The following is an 18,825-nucleotide window of genomic DNA, read 5'->3' as shown; positions in this document are numbered from 1 at the left end:
TCCTGATATGGGACTGAACCAGGCAGCAGTTGTACAGTATGTCTCAGCTGCAGAAACATGTAACTCCATTAGAGGAGTCTCAAGTGTCGTGGTGGCCTGCCGCCCTAGTCCCCTGTTGCGCTACTGCTTCATTTTTGAGGATGTTCTTCTCTAGGGAGGTTTACTGTTCACCTGTACACGAAAAGATATTCAGTGACTTGGAAATGTTCTGGTTCCACCCCTGACCTGTGCTTTTCAATAACCTATTTGCAGAGTTGATTAATGTGTTGTTTTGTCTTCATGGTGTAGTTTTTGGCCAGGACACTAATTCACCAATAAGTGGGTACAGATATGTTTGTACTTGATACAAATTCACTGCTCTCATATGATCTCCATTTAACTATGTGATCTCCAAAAAGCCATTTGCTGCACCAGTGATGATTTAGGTGAGTTGTGTGACAGAGGCTGAATGCATATGCAATCACTTATTTCATCTTAAAATCTATAATTAAATTATCTTGGGGAGATCTTTTTTCAGTTTGACATGAAATAACATTTGTAAATGTAAAGGTGAAAAACAAGGTGAAAACATCAGGTGGGGGTGAATACTTTTTAAAAAGACTGTATTATTATAGATTACACTCCTGGCAGTTTATAAAGTAGTTAAATCCGGTCCAACTACACTAGCTGCTTTTTTTTTTTCACACCCAGTCACTAAGTTACCGTTAGGTGCAAAGGTTTGCATCCCACTGCTTGCCAAATCAGTGTAAAGGGATGCAAAGTTAACCCAACATAAGAATGCACATTCAGCCAGTACAAATATTCATCATCAGATGTAGCAAAATTGGACAAGGAGTGTATTAAAATGGTTAGACTAAAAATAATGACGATTATATCAATGCAAAAGTTTGCATCGCCCTGATAATTTAAGTAAAATTAGCTTTAGGTAATTTTTTGGATGAAGGAACATTTGTACTGGCTGACTGCGCATTAAATTCATGTTGAAATTTTTAAATAAGGGGAGGCAAACATTTGCTCCCAACTGTACATACATCTTTGGCCCTTTCTGTTTTATTAATTAGTTCATTTGAATTAATTAATCTGTTTTTGCCATATTTCCACCCTTTGAGACCTCTGGGCCCCTAATTGTTATCAACAGCATTCAATTCTGTACTTCTGCATTTTTAAAACGTTTAGAGCTTGTATTACTTCAACTTGACTTAAGAATTCTAAGCGATACTACATAAAATATTACCAACTTGGCAGCTGCTACAAGCATTTATTCCTGAAGGTCTCGCAAAGTGCATGTAAAGCAAATGATGCAATGCGCAAACACAGGCAAGCTACGACAAATGTTGGTGGTGCCTGGCATAGCGGGGACGTTTTGACATGACCCCAGGGAGCATGCAGCGGAACTTTTAGGTGGGAGGAAGGAAAACTACCAAACTTCCAGCCAAAGTCTGCGGTGCATCCTGGGAAATTAACCAACATGGGCAGTATGTGAAACCATGCAGGGCTTGGACGGATCTACATGACGGGAGATGAACAAAAATTAGCGGAATCGCTTGAAGGAGGGGGTGGAGGTGCGTTTTAATCCTGGGCATAGCTGCTCCCCGGTGGTTTTTGCTGGACAGCTCTGACGGGACTGCCTTCATTGCTCGGGCGGTCGGTGGATCCGGAGTCGGACTGCCTGCTGCTGCTGCCGCCGCCGCTACGATGTGCGTCCGCTGCTCCACGAAGCCCTGTCGGGGAAGGGAATCTTTCACCGGATGATGGACAGGAACTACCCGGCCTCCAGCTTCGCGGACGCGCTGGCTCCACCAGCACAGACCGTAGCTTCTTGGGCCTATGACCGCAGCACAGCTAGTATCAAGCCAAGGTAAAAGATGAAGGAGAGGGCGGGTCGCCTTCCGAAGGAAATCTCGGTGATGGAGGGCCTAGCCTTGCTTTTAGAGAAAAGTGCAAAAGTCGCGGTTGTTGTCGGGAACACTGGAGCAGTTGGGAAAATGTGGGAATGTGTTTGGAGTTGAAGTGGCTCCCTTGGCTGTTTGTTACTGTCTCCCACCTTGCTAGTTTTCGCTAGCGCTCCGTCTGCACAGCCGGGGCTACGGACGCAGTTACCGTGAGCGCAAAGTAGAAAGAGTGATTGTTGTAGACACGTAAGAAGGTTCCCGAGACACGAAGTGCACACTCACACTTTATCAGCTTGTCCCTGCACCCACAGGTGCTCGCCGAGGCCAAAACAAAGAGAGGTGAACTAGCCACCGATGCTAACCATGTCAGTGATGGCACTTTCAAACTACAGGCAACTCACAAAGCTGGCGGGGCTGTTACTTCAGTGCTCGGGGCCGACGTGTCCACAGGCATGTTTGTGCCATTGTTGTAAAGTTTACTCAGTTTTTATTTGATGGAGCAGACAAGAGTGCAGGTTTTCTCTACTGAGAACCGTTGTGCTACATATCATCATAGTGAAAAGGCACAGTGATGTCTATACCTGCTCTGTTCCCACTTGCATCACAATAGTTACTCATTGTTATATTTCTGTGCTCAGATAATTTACACAAATCCATCCAAAGGTTAAAAGAGAGAGGCCCGGTCCAGATGATCCAATAAATGACACCACTGAAATCATTGCATCGTGGATTTGTTGAATGACAAAAATCAAATACATGTGTGCTATAGATGTGCTAATCACAGAAGCAGAAATGCTGAGGTTACCATGTGTCATGACACACATACCACCGGTTTGTGGCTCTCGTTCACCCTTTTGAAATTTGACACTTTTTTTTGTGGTTGATTTCAGTTGGCATTTGACTAACTGACAGAAAAGCACATTTCATGTGAAAACAGATCTCTACAAAGTAAACCAATAAAAAAAAAATAAAACTGAAAATAAGTGATTCCGTAAATCATCATCATCAACTTCACAAAATGATTATGATAAGTCACTGATAAGTCACTTCTGGCGAAAAAAGAAACACTTTGGATCAGACTGGCTGCATTTGATTAACTCAGAACTCAATTTTGTTTCCTATTTTGCTCCAAGAAAATGAAGTCAACTGTCAGATAATAAATCTAAGCATTATTATTCACAATTTCCCCACTAAAAGCCTCAGGCAATCATTAATACAGTAACTCAAAACCAAGCAGAGCAACTTAATCTTTGCTTATCAACGACTGCTGTAACAGTTTTAACAGCTCTTTTTTTCTTTTTTTTTAAAGAACTGGCATATTAGCTACTTGGATAGTTGATAGTTAAGAAATACTTTTATACCTTGGTATGGTGTGTGTGTGTGTGTGTGTGTGTGTGTGTGTGTGTGTGTGTGTGTGTGTGTGTGTGTGTGTGTGTGTGTGTAATACCTAAATGTAAAATATTCATAAAATAAGTGTGGATATGTTTGCGTTCATGCAGTCCCAGTTATGGTGCCACAAACCTTGATGCAGAGCTCCTCCAGCGGCAAAGCTACACTTCCACCCACCAGCTACCCACCTACACTACGTCCCACCTTCCTGCTGCAGCAGGTGAGTTAATGATGCAATAGAAATATATTCTGATGGTCTGCTGTTTTAAGTGCTTTAAAAGTAAAATGTGCGTAATAAATTGTGTATAGTATCGCCAAATACATTTTTGTGTTTGATATTGCACCTATGGCCCCAGCTGCGTTTTTAAATGTGATGTTTTGTTTGCAGATTATGTTAATAGTAAAGAATTGATTAAAATCATGAATTGTCGAAAACACTGCAAAAATCTAGTTAAATTTTAATTTATTGGCTGTATCGCTCATCCTTGTGTCAAACCTTTGCAAATAAAACCAAAACTGCAGGAGTATGTAGAAACTTTTTTTGAAGTTTGGCTTAACTAACCCTCTTTGAACTAGCAATCTCATTTACCAGGGACTTGGGAATGTGTTTATGAAGGCCTTATTTTACTTTGTGTCTTTCTGTGATCATGTTTTCTCTTTTGGTCCTTAGGAACACTTGACACAAGCAGTAATACTTCTGAGACGTCAATCATGAGCTTCCTGTCAGCCATGGAGTCTAGAAGCCTTCAGGCTGGCCCTGTTAGTGCCTCGCTGCTTCCTCCTTTTAGACCTCCATCATGGCCTGCAGGTGAGAACACAATCACTCTTTCAATTCTTTAATGTTTCTCATCAAAAAAATAATACATTCATTAATTAATAAATAAAAGCTAAATTAGGCCAATACATTGGTCAGCACCATCCTTTGTGTGGAGAATGCATGTTTTGTTTTGTTTTTTCTCTCACTTTACACTGCTCCTAAGACATTCGTATGAGTAAAATGAATGCTTTTGGACATCTGGTTATTTTTTACATTTTGATTCAACTTTATCTTTTGTTTACTTTGCCTGTCATGTCCTTTATTTTGGTCTGTGTTATCTCTGCAGGTACGAACTCCTCCACCACAGAGCTGTATTTGACTGGAGCCCTGCCTTCTACTGCCACTTTCCCTTCTCCTGCACCTCTGTCGTCCTATCAGCACACTGGTGCCTACCCTTCCAGGAGTTACTCTACCAACGCATCCCTGGCTCTCCAGGATCCTACCTTTAGCACTTCTACCAATGGCCTGTTTTCTGCCCCTGACCCCCTGCTGCATCTCAAACCAAGCCAGACTGTGCTTCCCACTGCTCTGGCCTTTAATCATCTCTCTGCTCCTACTTTGGGCTCTGCTTTGCCTGTCCAGTCCTCGACTTACCGCTCTGCCCAGGAGTCAGCCCCTCACCTCCTGCAACCCCAGTTTAGCCTACTACCTTCTGCCCTGCCTGCCCCTCATGGTGCTTCGCAATCCTATGGAGCCACAGTATTTTCTGGCTCTATAGAAAGAGCTCTTCAGCGTGAATGTAGTGTGATCAAACACCACCAGAGGCCTTCTAGCAGCCACACTGCGGCAGAGCAGTTGTCCAGTTCAGAGCACTCCTTACAGGGGTACTTTACTTCTGGCAGAGACGCAGATGTGTCTTACCAACAGGACTCGGCCCATCAGGTTCCAGTATCCTGCAACTCTTCCACAGGAGCAGAATCCTCTCAAGGGATCAATGGTGCTCCACAACCCAAAACAAACTCCGTAACTCAAGCTTATTCATCCAATTCAGTGCCGGAGGCTAAAGACTGCTCTTCCAAACTAGAACCACATCCTTCTGAGGGTGAAGAAAATCACAGCCACTCTCAGAACCTGACAAAGGAGTCTCCTGAGCGCTATTCTTCTCCAGGACAGAACCAGAGTTCAGTGATTGCTAATCAACAGTCAGTCCAGCTGCCCAGCCTAATGTCCAGCAGTCTGTCTCAAACATATATCAGCCCCCACACACAATCACAACCCTCAAGTTCCCCTTCAGACAAATTGTCCTCAGTTTACAAGACACTGCCTTCCCTCTCTAGCCAGTCTGGCAGTGTTCCATCTGTTAGTCAGACACTTGTTTACACCTCCAGTCCTGCTCTGACCCAAGAGCAGGAAGTCCACTATGGAGCCCAGGTTCAGGGCTTGTGTCAGGTGAATCTCTCTGAGAGCTACCCCACATCCCACTCTCAGGATGCCCCTAATGTGTCTTTTGCATCTCAGTCCCAGGGGCAAGCTTCAGTGAGTCAGTCCCAGAGTTACATTGCAGGACAATCCCTTAACTCACCTTATCCACCTACATGTGTGCAAAATCTGCCCTCAACAAATTCAACACAGGACTACAGCCTCATGCAGGTCTCAGTGGGAGATAAAACGCATGGTAGTCTGTCCCAGCAGCAGACACAGCCCCATAAATACATTTTGTCTGCATCTTTGCCTATTTACTCTTCAAGTGCTCAAGCGTTACATAATAACATCAGATCTTCAATACAGGACATTAAGCCATCATATGGCAAACAGAAGCTTGAAGAGCTTCCTATTCAAGACCTACAAGCTCTCCAGCAGGCATCTATGGAGTCCTCTGCAGCAGAAAATAATTTGGCTGCTCACAACGTCATCTGTGTTGTTTCAAAAATTGATGATCATCACAAAACACAAAGCGTTATTCGAAGTAATTCACGTTCCGATGACCAGCTTATGGGAGTAGACCATACAAACACAGCCCAGGTAAAGAATGAAAGGATGGTTTGTCTGAGCCAGCACATTCATCTTAGCAATGCCAATGGTCTGGAAACTGCTAACACTAAAAGTACAAACTCCAGTATTTTATCTTCACATGTACCTCTGAGCTCAGAGCAGCTCAACCAGCACCCTCTTCAACTCAAATCCCCTGAGCCACATCACCAAAACCACCAAAATCATAATCAGTCCCAGAGCCACACCCCAGCAGCCCACACCCAATATATCACTGTTCCCAGCACTCAGGTCCTTCTTGAGGCCAACCAAATGATTCTGCTCCAAGAGCCCATAATCCACCACAGTCAAAATGCTTCAAAGTTGGTATCAGTTCAAGGTATCCAACCAACCCAAAGTCTAGGCCCTGTTCATGTCCAGTACCTACACATGGATCAAGAACTGCTGGGTTCCACTGTCACCGAAACCCAAACTCAGCAGGGAACAGTAATGTCCGAACAGAACTCCGGATGCCCTGATTCCTCTAAACAGCAATACAGACAGTCGCCAGATCAGCACTCAAATGATGCCAAGAACGACTTTGCTCTAAATTCCATTTGCTTCCCAGATGCTATGCTACTTGCTGATGATAAAAATATTTTGTCAAATGTTGATGATATCCTGGCTGCCACGGTGGCAGCCTGTGGCGTCACACCTCAAGACTTTGTTAAAGCTACATCCTCTGCTGAGGTTGAAATGGCAGTTATGGCAGGTCCTGTTGACTCTAAAGGTCATTTTCACACTGTGGATATAAGGCACATGTCACCTAGTTTCTCCTCAGCACAACAGCAAATCATTAGCAACACTAACTCTCACACTTTAACCATGACACTAAATGGAGCCCAGATGGCCCCAGACTGTCAGAGTCAGTCTGTTCACCACAGTAACAGTTCTGATTTGGACACAAATGGAGAAAGGGGGAGTTCTGAGAATGACCACCACATATCTGGGCACATGTATGACCCCCAAGGTCTCCAGCACAGAGTCAAGGTTAGTGCTAAGTGTATTAAAACAGAGGACGGCATAATAGAGAGCCCCAGCAGCGAAGACTTTTCGAAAAAAAAGGCTCGCTCAAAGTCCTTAAATAAATCCGGTGGTCCCGAAGAGGACAGCGGGCAGGCAAGAGCAGCCAAACGTGGTGGGCAGGCAAAACGACAAAACTCCAGGGGCAGTGACGTTTCACCATCTGCTTCAAACAGCACATATGATAGTTGTCCTCTCCAAGAGAGAATGTGGCAGAGGATACGTGAAGTGGAAGAGAAACAGCCAGAGGTCAAAACTGGCTTCATTGGTTCTTTCTTAGACTTCATCAAATCTGGGCCCAAACAGCAGTACTCTCAAAGTCCTACGCGTACTGTCAGTCGCCCCAGGAAGCCTTCCACCTCATCCAAACCACAACCATGTACTTTGTCCACTTTGCCTTCCAAACTGCAGACTCTGCAAGGACCTTTGATTCCCCAGGAAGGTCAAGGAGCAAGTGCTCAGCAGAAACGTCTGGATGAAGATCTGCAGAAGAACTTGGAGACGCTGCCATCATTCAGCTCCGATGAAGAGGAAAACACCGGGAAGAACCAGGCTCTGAGGAACAGCATCAGCTCAGTGCTCTCAGCTCTGGATGAATCTTCAGATCGGAAAACAAGGACGGGTAAAAACACATTGCCTAAGCTTGTCAAGAGTTGTCCATATGTTAGCTTGAGCATTAGCCAACAGTTGTCAAATATTACATATTGTCTAAACATATAACATTGGATAGCTATGCAACAACTTGGCCTATTAATGTGAAAATGTTGCTTGAATACCAATTTCTTCTTTCTTTTTTTTTATGTGAGGTTTTTTCAGATTTGCAGGTATATTTTGCTCAATGCCAAAACAGTATTTAGTGCTTTTGGTATATACTATAAAACTGCAATATTCCTGTAATATCCTGAATATTATTTCTAAAAATGTCCATATATGTGTAATCCTTCTTCAGATAACCAAATCCCTGGTCCCTTGATAAAACCAGATCAAGTTCCTATAATGCCACACCCCATCACAGAGTCGTGTTTACCACAGGCTACTGTTCCTACCCAGACAACAAATACCATCTCAGGAGAGACTTCATTTGCAGCCAAAGAGGAGTCCAAAGAGACCCCACCAGAGGAGTTGGCTGTGCAGCTGATGAGCGTGGCCCTCGAGGGACTGACTGATGAGGAACTGTCGGATAGTGGAGGAGAGGGAATGTACCGGGAGAGAGACGAATTTGTCGTCAGGAATGAGGACATTGAAAACTTGAAGGCACGTCCTGGAAAATCCTGTGTGGAAAAGAAATGCGTGTTAACATGGAATTTGGGTGTTTGACTCCATGCTTGAAGTACAAAGGGATGTATAGATGAGAATGTATTAAATATTGATGCCTGTTCTTTTTGTGCTTTTGTGCATATGTCCAGGTGACAATGAGAGTAGGCAGTGAGCCTCCTGCCATCTGGAAAGTCCAGAAGGCTCTGCTGCAGAAATTTGTGCCTGAACTGAGAGATGGAAAGAGAGTCTTCTCAGCCACAAACAGTGTATGTAAATGCAGACGTGCCAGTACCTATATATGTTTTTTTAAATATCCACAAATATTTACTTATTGTACATTTAACAGAAATGTTTCTTTCCGTCTCTTTGTGCACGTGTGTAGTATCTTGGATACTTTGGAGATGCAAAGACTATGTACCAGAGGGTATATGTAAAGTTCTTGGACACGGTTAACAAAAGGGAATATGTCCGAGTGTGTAGTCGGAAGCCACGCTGCAAGCCTATGAACTCACTACGGTATGCTAAGAGTATGGACTGATGTTGGTCGGTAACTTTGTAAAATGGGTTTCCATCAGCTGTCTCTTTATCCTGCTTCTCAGGGGTGTTCAGGTGAAAACATTGTTGGGCTTGACGTCCACCCCTTCCTCCCAGAGCCAAAAGCCCAGACCCAAACAGCTTAAACAAAAGGCAGAGCCCCCACCTAAGAAGAGGAGGAAATGGAAGGAGGAGTTTTCACCTGCTGCTTCGGGATCATCTGCAGAAGAAGGTGGTGAAGACGATGGTGAAAGAGTTAACGTTTCTCAACAAATCTAGTTTGGATGCACAGTAAGTTGGTGTGATTGTGGTCTAATTCTTCCCCCATTCTCTCTCTGCCTCTTGCTGTCTTCCCAATGTTGTATCTCACATGCACATAGAGTTAAACCCTCAAGTGCCATCGGCTTCACGGTTCCTCAACACACGGACAATGAAGGAGACATTTAAGAGCTTCATTGAGCTGCTCATCAGCATTGCCTTAGACGAAGATGTGATGACCGCACTGGAGCGGGCAAACGGTGAGTGAAATTCCTTTTTGAACACAGGGTTTTCTGAAACAGAGGCCTAATAAAAAGAGAGAACTAAATGGGGAAATGTGAAAAAGGTGAGCTCCGCTAAGCCAGGTAGTGCTTTTAAGCTATGTCATACTTACTTATATTTCAGATGAGTTGCTCCTGCCACATATGAAAAGAGTGGATGGCATGATCACTGACAACAGGAAACGCCTGCTTCACAAGCTGCACATAGGTCAGGTCCTGAAGGTAGGTGTTTCTTTGAAGCGGCATATTTGTGGGTGATTCAACTGGAAGAGGGAATAGCAGTTAAGCATCGTGCATTGCATAAGCATTGACTCAGACCGTTTAACAGTCCCTCCAGGGCTTTATTTTTATGGTTGTTGCACCTGAAAGTACCAATTTTTCTAAAACATTGCCATGCTTGTTGCATGTTGTAGGCATTTCCGTGATAATATGGCAGGATTAAGCAAAATTAGCAAAAAGCCTTTTTTTAAAAAAAAAAAGAATTCATATTAACTTATTGTAGTGAGTATGTGTTTTGCTGTAGAGATGGTGTCATTCGATAAACATTGTTACGAAATGGTTTCGCCTTGCATGGTCTTTAGCAGAAATTATACAATATGAAAATGTAATATCATGAATGAAATGACCAAAACTATAACGTTAACTGTATTATCACAGTATTGTTGAAATGTTTGGCAAATTTGTGACAAAAAGACAAAGATATACAAACTGAAATCATTGTTTATATTAAAAGCCAGAAGTAAAATGAAAAGCATTATGCACTTCTTGTTTGGCTCAACATAAAAATAATAAAATATTCAATCCTGTATATAAAAATGTAAAACCATAAGCATAGAAGGTGGCACCATGTGGCACTCTGTTCATACTGCGTATAAGAAAAAAGCAACCAGAAAGATACTTATTTTACATTCTATGCTTAAGTAATGGCATCTTATTTTTTTTACCCATTTTGCAGCACTGATTATGCCAGAAGCCTTTAGCTTTCTAAAGAAGCTTCAGCACACAACTTTAAAGAAGTAAAACAAATGTCCACAGTAAAAGCAGTGCAACCATTTATAAACATACTTGTATTAAAGCAAAGATAAACAAATGTTCAGCTGTTGATGGAATTAAAATACCAATACATAGAAACAAATCAAATGAACAGAACTGATGGTGTGTCTGCTCTGACTCCTTTAAAAAGAAATAAGATGTTGTGGCCCCACATCCTGTATGTGTCTTAACTGTACCCTTATCTTTGTTCTGCACCTAAGATTAAAATCTAAAATTGTCAGCATATTTACTTCGTTCATTTTAAGTAGTGATCTGCCCGAAGAGGCTGAACAAGCTCTGTGATGGCTTGCTGGTTGCTGGGATGCACAAAAGCTTTCTGGGAACCCGTGCGAGTTGAGGTTGAGACCTTGAATATTTCCTTTCAATTTTTTCTGGGGTGGTTGAAATCTGGTCCTTTTCACTTATCTGCTGCCTTGTTGAGGTCTTCTCAGCAACACAGTGAGACCTTTACTCTCTGAAGCCGGGGTGGGGGTGGTGGAGTGGCACCTGATGCTTTGTGGTTCTTCCCAGAAGTGTGCGGTTGCCAGCTTCAAGGCCTGCTGTACACGGCTAACTAAAAAGAAAAGCTCCTTTTGAAATGATGATCAAGCCGAGTGCAAAACTCCTGCCTTCTGCCTTCATTGTTCATCTGTTGTTAAGATCTTTTTTAAGATCCTCTTCGTCTCCAGAGTCAGGGATGCCCCCTCATCCTTTTTTACCTAAACATTACAGGTGAATATGGTCCAGCTCAGGCTTGATGGCTTCAGAGAAGCAAGTGCATCTACACGTTTGCTCATAGGAGCTGGCACAGTTGTTCCATGTCGCCCCTGTCAGCATCCTCAGGCTTTAGATGCCATATACGTCTTTCTTCAGCTGGTCTAGCATAGACTTACTGATACCAGCTAAGGAAATGCTCAACCATCTTATGTGAACATCCTCATTGGGTCACCACATCATAAATCGGTTTTCTGGGAAATGTTGAGAGCAGCTTGCTTTTCTTTAAATTCTCTCCTCCTTTGCCAGCTTCGTGAGAAGCCTTGAACCAGATGACAACACAGCGTTTGAGATGACCATGTTCAAATTATGGCCAAAGCACCCAAGCCACAGATCTGGAAACTCTCTTTAAAGGCTTGATCATGTTTTTTGCATCGTCTGTGGTTATACAGACCAGGTCCTTTTAGTTGATCCCCTACTCTTCCAGCAAATTCTAAAAAAAAAAACTCTCAGCAAAGTGATCTTCTGGGAAGATCTGTGTTTCAAGGCAGTTTAATTCTGTTTGCCAGTTTGTAGGGAGATAATGGATGGGGAAGCCCATATAAGGTAGACAAGCCCCCCCAAAGCATGTGCCCTCAGCCAAACTTTTTCCAGCATCTGCATAATCCTGGTTGAACAGGTTTGGGATTTAAGTTTCGGAAAAATATGTTTGCGATGGCCCAAGAGGAATGTATTTTGTTGTTGTTGTTACCTCTCTCTCATACCCACACACCCATACACACATGGTCTATCAGCCGCATAGCGTTTAGAAAAAGAAATATAAATAAATCTCAAGAAGACAATGACAGTAATTGTTATGAGTTAAACAAATGATATAGTAAATTGAGATGAGAAAGTGTTTCTCCTGCTGGAACACTAACCACCGACATAAAGACTGTCTGTCTGATTTTAGATGAACAAAATATGTTGGTTGTGTGACTACATTATGTAACATTTTATTGTGTGCAATGGACAAATAGTTTGCAGAAACAAAATGCATACAGCAGCAGAACAGTGTGTAATGTTTTTACAAGACAGCGCTAACAGCTTCAGTTTGCATTACTGACAAGCTATGATATTTTCCCCCATTCTGATGTCCCCACATTTGCATTGACCTTAAAGGTAACACTGATAACAACAATCAGTGTTTCTTGCTGCACTTGTGCACCTGTGTAAATTCCAATTTGAAATGGTAATACTAACCATTATAATTTGCCTTTGTCTGCAGGTTTTAATGTGTGAAAGCAACACCAGAGTGTAAAGGAGCTTTCATCTGCAGCTCTAGCAAGGAGTTTAGGGATAACACGAATGTAGAACAAATAAACGCAAGATTAAAAAAAACATTCTGAGGTTGCGAATAATTGACAAGGTTGAGTGAATTTGCATTTATTTTTTATTATTGCACCATTGCAAATTTCTAGATCAACTTCTTTTAACAGCTTCTACTTTAGTCACGTTTTCCACCTCTTTATGTGCCTGTTCTATACATGTACTACATTGACACTAAATAGACATATGATTTTTATTTACCAAAGGTTCACGGTTCTTGAGACAGTGGAAATGTAATCCTAAATGCACCATTTGACTTTATTCTTAGGTTAGTTCCCCTTTTATTGCAATTATTTGCTCTCTGCAGCTGAGGCGTTCAAAACAAACAGCTGTGATTTTGAGAGCGAAGCGTAGAAAGACTTGACTGAGGATGAGTATGAACTTAAAAAAGCTTTTTTCTGTCCCCAGATGGCTTTAGACAGCTTTCCAGATATCTCAGTAGTAACTGAACTAAAGAAAGATGGGGAAACTCCAGCCTTTAAGGTTCGTCTCAGTGGGAAGGCCTACAACAAGAAAACCATGAAGCCCTACAAGATGCCTAACAAAGTGCCACAAGTAAGCAAAAATAATGGTTTTCCCTAACTTTAGAATAAAGCTGATGCTGACTTGGATTTGCTCACTACCTAATCTTTCCAGCAGAAGGCAGAGTGTCACCATTTGTGCTTCTCCTATGTTTTTCCATACTCTTGAGCATTAAAGCTGCCATGCCCTTTCCAGTCATCCTGTCCATTACTAGAATAATTTTTGAACAAAATAGAAATATCAGATGTTGTTAAAAAGTCTTGTAAGACTTTGCTTTTTACTCTCTCCTAGGAGTATACAGTGGACCAGCAGAAAACTCAGTGGTTCTCACTGTACCACTCTTTGCAACATTACAAGTACCACACATACCTCATGTGTAAGGATAAGGTGAGGCATCATCTCACAAATGTGGACTCTACAGTCGGTTGCGTTAAACATGTGTAATTTAATAAAGGTAAATGCTCCTTTTTGTGGCTCTGCTCTCCAGATCGCATCTCTGCGTTTGCAGGCAGGGGACCTGGGACAGGAGGAGACCGTACAGAAGTGTCTGCAGAACGGAGAGTGGGTACAGTGGCTCTTTGATCGCTTTGGAGAGCTGATCAATCAAGTGCAGCAGGCCTGCCGATGATCCAGCCTCAACACGGTTGGCTTAACGAGTCTAACACTTAAGAAGAAGAAGAGGATGCCTCCAGCTGAAAGTGGTAGAGGGATGAAATGAGTGACTCCTTCCTGCTGGCTGCAGAGAGATTTCAACCAAGGACCTTTCAGCTGACTTGCCTGAAAGACACGCCCGAGGGCTGTGTGGCATAAATGTGGTAGCAAGTGAACAGTATGAAAGCAGTAAAGTTCATAGTCTACATCACTGCATCTTAGCAGAAAGCAGTAACTTGATCAAAAGAGGAGTAGGACTTTGGATTTGGGAGCCTGTTGGATGACTTCCACATAGCGTTTCTCCAAGTCTTTGTAGTTTTTTTTTTTGTTTTGTTTTGTTTTGTAGTTACAGGCCCACTTTTTATGGGCCTTTTCATAGATTTATAGTTAAATGCCAGATCATAACCAGTGAGAATGCATTTGATAGAAAGCAATCAGCATAGGAAGTAGAGCACAGCACATAAAAATGCAGAAATCTGATTGTCTACAGTTATAACAAGGCTTCATCAATCATTTGATTTGTAAGCTCACATAAAGAGTTGATTTATTGTAAAAGAAAAAAAACTCTATATTATATATAACCGTAGTTATATACTGTTTGTAAAGCATCCATTTTGTAATGGGCCGCCAACTTATATATAATGTACATTTTGTATAAAGGAACAGGGAAGTGGGAACTACAGCAATACTCATAACGAGAAATTTCTCAAAATGTATACTGTATCAACATTGTGGTATAACTTTGGTGCTTCAAAGACCCTTTTGCTTATAAGATGAGTGATCTGTGCAGTCGCGGCACTGCTTTTTATAAATCAAATATCAGATATTACCTTGAATTATCTGAGAGTAAAATGAAATAAAACTTATCTTTATACTCCTTTACAGACATAGTCCACATTTTATGACAAATAGATATATATTTTTCACAGAGGTTAATACTATTCTCTCATTTGATTTGTAAGACCCTTTTCATAGTTTTTTCACAGTTTTCTTAAAGGATCTCTATTATAAGTCACCAATTTTATGCTGTCAGAAAAAAATTCTTTAAAAATGCAGTTTGTAAATAAAGTTCTGCATGTATTGGATATTTGTTTTGTCTGAGGTGGTTGAAATTTTCTAAACAATAAGCAGATCATCCGTTACAATACATTTGAAAAAGCTTTAAGAAAACAAAAGTAGCACTTTAGAGCTGTAGTCCTTTAATGCAAAGTACTTGCAAAATGCATCTTTACTGTTGAATCAACGGAAATTATGGTTTGCTTTTCAATAGCAGTCGCACGCTGTTTCTAACGTCACAAATTGAACATTTACTTCTCAGTGAAATTGATGTCCCAAGTCATAAGATGATAGGAAAAAATAAGCCTGAAAGAAAAATGCATCAGATGATCACTGTCAGAAGTAGTTTAATGACACGCAGGGTCACAAGCTGTTTCAGCTGTTTTTTTTTGTTTGTTTGTTTTTTTAAACCTGACAGGTACAAAAACTTAAATGGCGCCATAGTCTGCAGAAATATTTAACAGAGTTCCTGGAACATTCATGTCTAAATACTAACTGCTGCTTTTATTTTGGAAATTGATTGCTAGACCGCAGAAAGAAAACACTTTCTAAACTGAGAATTCCAAGAAAAACCTCGTGAAAGTGCCTTGAAAGAATTACTTTTACCAGGAAGACCGAGTATGGCTTGTGTATTGCACAGGATTTTATGGAAGCGCCTGGTCCTAATTTCAGAGAAACACCTAGGCTTTGCTTGTTGGAGTGGGAAAAGAGTGGTTGAGAGGATGCTTGTTACCTTATTTCGATTTTCTTTTTTTCGCTGTCAGCATATTCATACAACTCTCATCAGTGAGCCCTGGCATCCCAGGATACTACAGTCAACACTGATCTCAACCGTCCTGTTGCCTCATTGCAGTCCAAGCTCCAAACTAATGGCAGACATAAACCTCACAAACCAGATCAGTGAGTTTAGTTAGTTGTAAACGCTGAACCATGCTGGAGTGTGAGGAGGACGGAGCAAAGGCGAGAAAGTTGTGATGCTCACCAACCATGCTCTCATCAATAAAGTATTCACCATGAATGGGTGGCTGACGTTTTTGTCATCTGAAAGGCTCTGGATGCTGTTGAATAAAATATGATTGTCCCGACCGGCCACAATGCAAAATTACTGGCAACCCCCCCAAAAAACAAAAGTGTCTCTGTGCTGCAGCGACAGTTCTGTGAGGAAAGCCACTGTCCTCTGTCCTTTGGAGTTGGAGAGGAACGGGGGCGGAGGACGGCGAGCTTTTAGGATTCCAGTAAGGGCACAACTGGTAGAGACACATACAGAACGTCTGCTCTCCAGATGAGAAGCATATGAATTTTAATGCACTGCATTGTTGCATATGTGGGAGACTGAGACTGAAGACACCCTTGAGGCAGCGTGAGAGTTTGAGAAGGGCACTGCAAACTCTTAACAGCCGTTTTGGAAATTCCCTGCAGTAAAGTGTAATGTCCTGATTATGAAGAAGATTTCAGTCATTTGTATCCACTCATGCACAAGGTGAACAGCAGAAATCAGTGGAGGGCAGAGCTACAGATTTAAACTCAGTCTGGCAGCAGCACAGACTAAACTGTCCTTTTCCACTAAACATCTGCTTCTGCTTTTGGACTGGAAAGAAACCAAGTGTGTTTACTCAAAGACTTCTTAAGTACAATTATCTGGTACTCATCTTTTTTCATTTCTATGCCTTCCCCCTGCAATTCAGACACAAATGTCCATTATACTTCGGTTCTATTCAAACTCTGGAGTTACTATTTAACTGTCTACCTACTTTGACATTATAGTTTTACATATTAAAACTGTAGTTGTTATGTTGTTTCTGGTTGTGACACATTACAAAAAAAGAAGTGTCTAATTATAACTTCTTGTCCTTTTTAAGAATTAAAACAATTAATATTAAAAAAAAATCACAAAAAGCAAAGATTATAGTAGTAGTATAGTCAAACCAATTAATACAGATTTGTGTTATTTCCCTATTTATGTTTCATAATGGCTCAGGAGAGGCCTGGCCCGGTCATTGACCTCCACCCAGTCAAAGGGTCCACATACGTAATTATAGCCAATTAACATGCTGCAGTTTCAGTATGATGCATTACTATCAGCATATTAGTGAATTAGTACAGTATTGTCTAATGTTTATTATAATATTTCAGTCACCAAAGGTGGAAAGTACAGTTAGTTCAAAAAGTGGTTACAATCAGCCAGAACTACTTTTACCAAATCCTGAGTGGCTTTTGGTTCAGACAGTTGAGTGTGTTGCCCACTCTGTGCAGAGTGTTTGATTGCTGGCTCCTCTGCTCCACGTGTTAAGGTGACACTGAACCCTACGATGCTCGTGGTGTTTGTCCTTTTAAAGTAATGCTGTTTCTGTTCCATATGAAGTCACTGCGGTAATAGAAAAGTTTGTCTTGAGTTTTTGTTTTTTAAAAGACAAAAAAAACAACCTTTTCTGTGCCATAACTCACCTTTGAGAGTCTGTGCAACAAATCCACACTACACCTGTACAATTATTTCCCTTGCATTGGGTTCATAGTGCAGTACTTGTACCCTTTTACCACCCCGTCAGTTTTCTGCTGATTTAGTACTTTAAGTACAGTTTGCTGCTATTGTATTTGTGTTATAGTCCTAGTATGATTTTATGCAGGACTTCTGGTTGTAATGAAACATTTTTCCACTGTTTTGATAGAAATGCTTCCATCTCTGATATTTGGCGACTGACTAAATGAACCGGAGGATCTAAACCTCACAATGGGGCTGCCACATATTTGCTGTGTGCCCTTTTCTTCTTCGAAATGCCACCTCCTGGAGAAAATTCCTTAGAATATTTGTCATCGTCAAAACTGTAAACGAACTAGCACTTGACTAACACTGCGTGACCGATAAGTATGAAAGGGGAAACAAAGAAAGGGAAACATGCTGAGATTTCCGGGTAAACAGGAGAGTCAATGTTGCTTTGACCTTGTGGATTAGGATTTCTGATTATATTAACCTTTCGCTCTTTCTCTTCTCCTACTCTTTTACCTTTCTCTTTTTTCACTACAGCACTGAGGTCGGCTGTGTGGCAAGTTTACAAAACACAAGCACGTCTGACTGCAGTGCATTCAGTTGAAGAGTTGTTAAACCGGTTTTGTCTCTAACCAAAGCTTCTCACTCTACCTGAAGGCAGAGACGTTGTCTTTATTTAAGGGCAGAGAGATCACAGATGTATGAATATTAAGACATCACCTATGGCGACAGCAAATGTGTTTTTATGTCCAGCTCCAGTGAATTCAGTGCCGGGAGAAACTGTGAAAAAGTCAGGTGTTGATTTGAAAAAAGACATTTTGGTTTGTTTTTGTAACTGAATGCAAACTAGTTTAAATTCAGAGTCTCATTCTTCTTCTTCTAATTGTTCGTGTCTATGTGTTTAGCCATCCATGTGAAAAGTTCTGTGAATAGTTTCTCTTTGATTATTATTTATGTGGGAAAGGGAGGGGGTCATTTTGGGTGCTTATCTTGACACAATCATGGCCCAACCAGACTCACACAGTTGAGTTTCCAATTCTTGATAGGCATTTTTCTTATTTTATTTTTTGTCCTTTCGGCTTATCGTGTGAGGTCCGAGTCACCACAGCGGATCATTTGAGCCGTGTGTGAACCTCCAACCCTATGGTCTCTACCAACTCCACCACTGCTAATACTTGATCACCATATTGTCCCCCAAATCCATCAGGTAAAGAGAATTTAGTATCTCACTTGCATGAAGTATAGAAGGCTAATGTGAATGAGAAGCAACCTTGTAAAGCACTTTGGATAAAAGTGTTATATAAGCAGCCATTTAATGCATTAATGCAAATGTATTGTTTGATATTAACTTAAATTTGACCTACTGTGGCAACAAACACTTCTTAACCTCCCTTGTCTTTCTCTATTCTGTCTGATGACCTGGTGTAAAACTGCACATTTCTAATTTTAAAAAAATATAAATTGTAATTATTTAATCTTTAAAAACAAGTAAACTGTAATGGATATTGTATTTTGTACTTACAAAAGCTTAATAAGTGTAGTACACTCATAATTATCCCAAGGTTGAATCGTGTCAAA

The 18,825-nt window shown here is 41.3% G+C and overlaps 1 protein-coding gene across 3 annotated transcripts; it reads left to right on the top strand.

The window, feature by feature from the left end:
• Positions 1 to 1,353: 1,353 nt before the first annotated feature.
• qser1 (glutamine and serine rich 1) lies at positions 1,354 to 14,791 on the top strand. 3 transcript variants are annotated; one of them, XM_067487434.1, is made up of 13 exons: positions 1,356 to 1,858; positions 3,392 to 3,501; positions 3,952 to 4,089; positions 4,385 to 7,711; positions 8,039 to 8,343; positions 8,496 to 8,612; positions 8,729 to 8,862; positions 8,946 to 9,112; positions 9,261 to 9,398; positions 9,544 to 9,641; positions 12,942 to 13,088; positions 13,347 to 13,442; positions 13,543 to 14,791. In XM_067487434.1, exons 1-13 carry the CDS (start codon positions 1,749 to 1,751, stop codon positions 13,681 to 13,683), a joined length of 5,028 nt encoding a protein of 1,675 aa, XP_067343535.1. In that variant the 5' UTR covers positions 1,356 to 1,748; the 3' UTR covers positions 13,684 to 14,791. The 3 variants fall into 3 exon arrangements, with proteins under 3 accessions (XP_067343544.1, XP_067343535.1, XP_067343525.1); XM_067487424.1 differs by having other exon boundaries at positions 8,946 to 9,127; XM_067487443.1 differs by lacking the exons at positions 9,544 to 9,641; positions 12,942 to 13,088; positions 13,347 to 13,442; positions 13,543 to 14,791 and having other exon boundaries at positions 1,354 to 1,858; positions 8,946 to 9,171; positions 9,261 to 9,397.
• The last annotated feature ends 4,034 nt before the right edge of the window (positions 14,792 to 18,825 follow it).

The sequence above is a fragment of the Channa argus genome, chromosome 2, assembly GCF_033026475.1.
Source record: "Channa argus isolate prfri chromosome 2, Channa argus male v1.0, whole genome shotgun sequence".
In the NCBI taxonomy this organism is placed as follows: Eukaryota; Metazoa; Chordata; class Actinopteri; order Anabantiformes; family Channidae; genus Channa; species Channa argus.
Note: the sequence above shows the minus strand (reverse complement) of the source record. Positions and strands in the feature narration are given on the sequence as shown.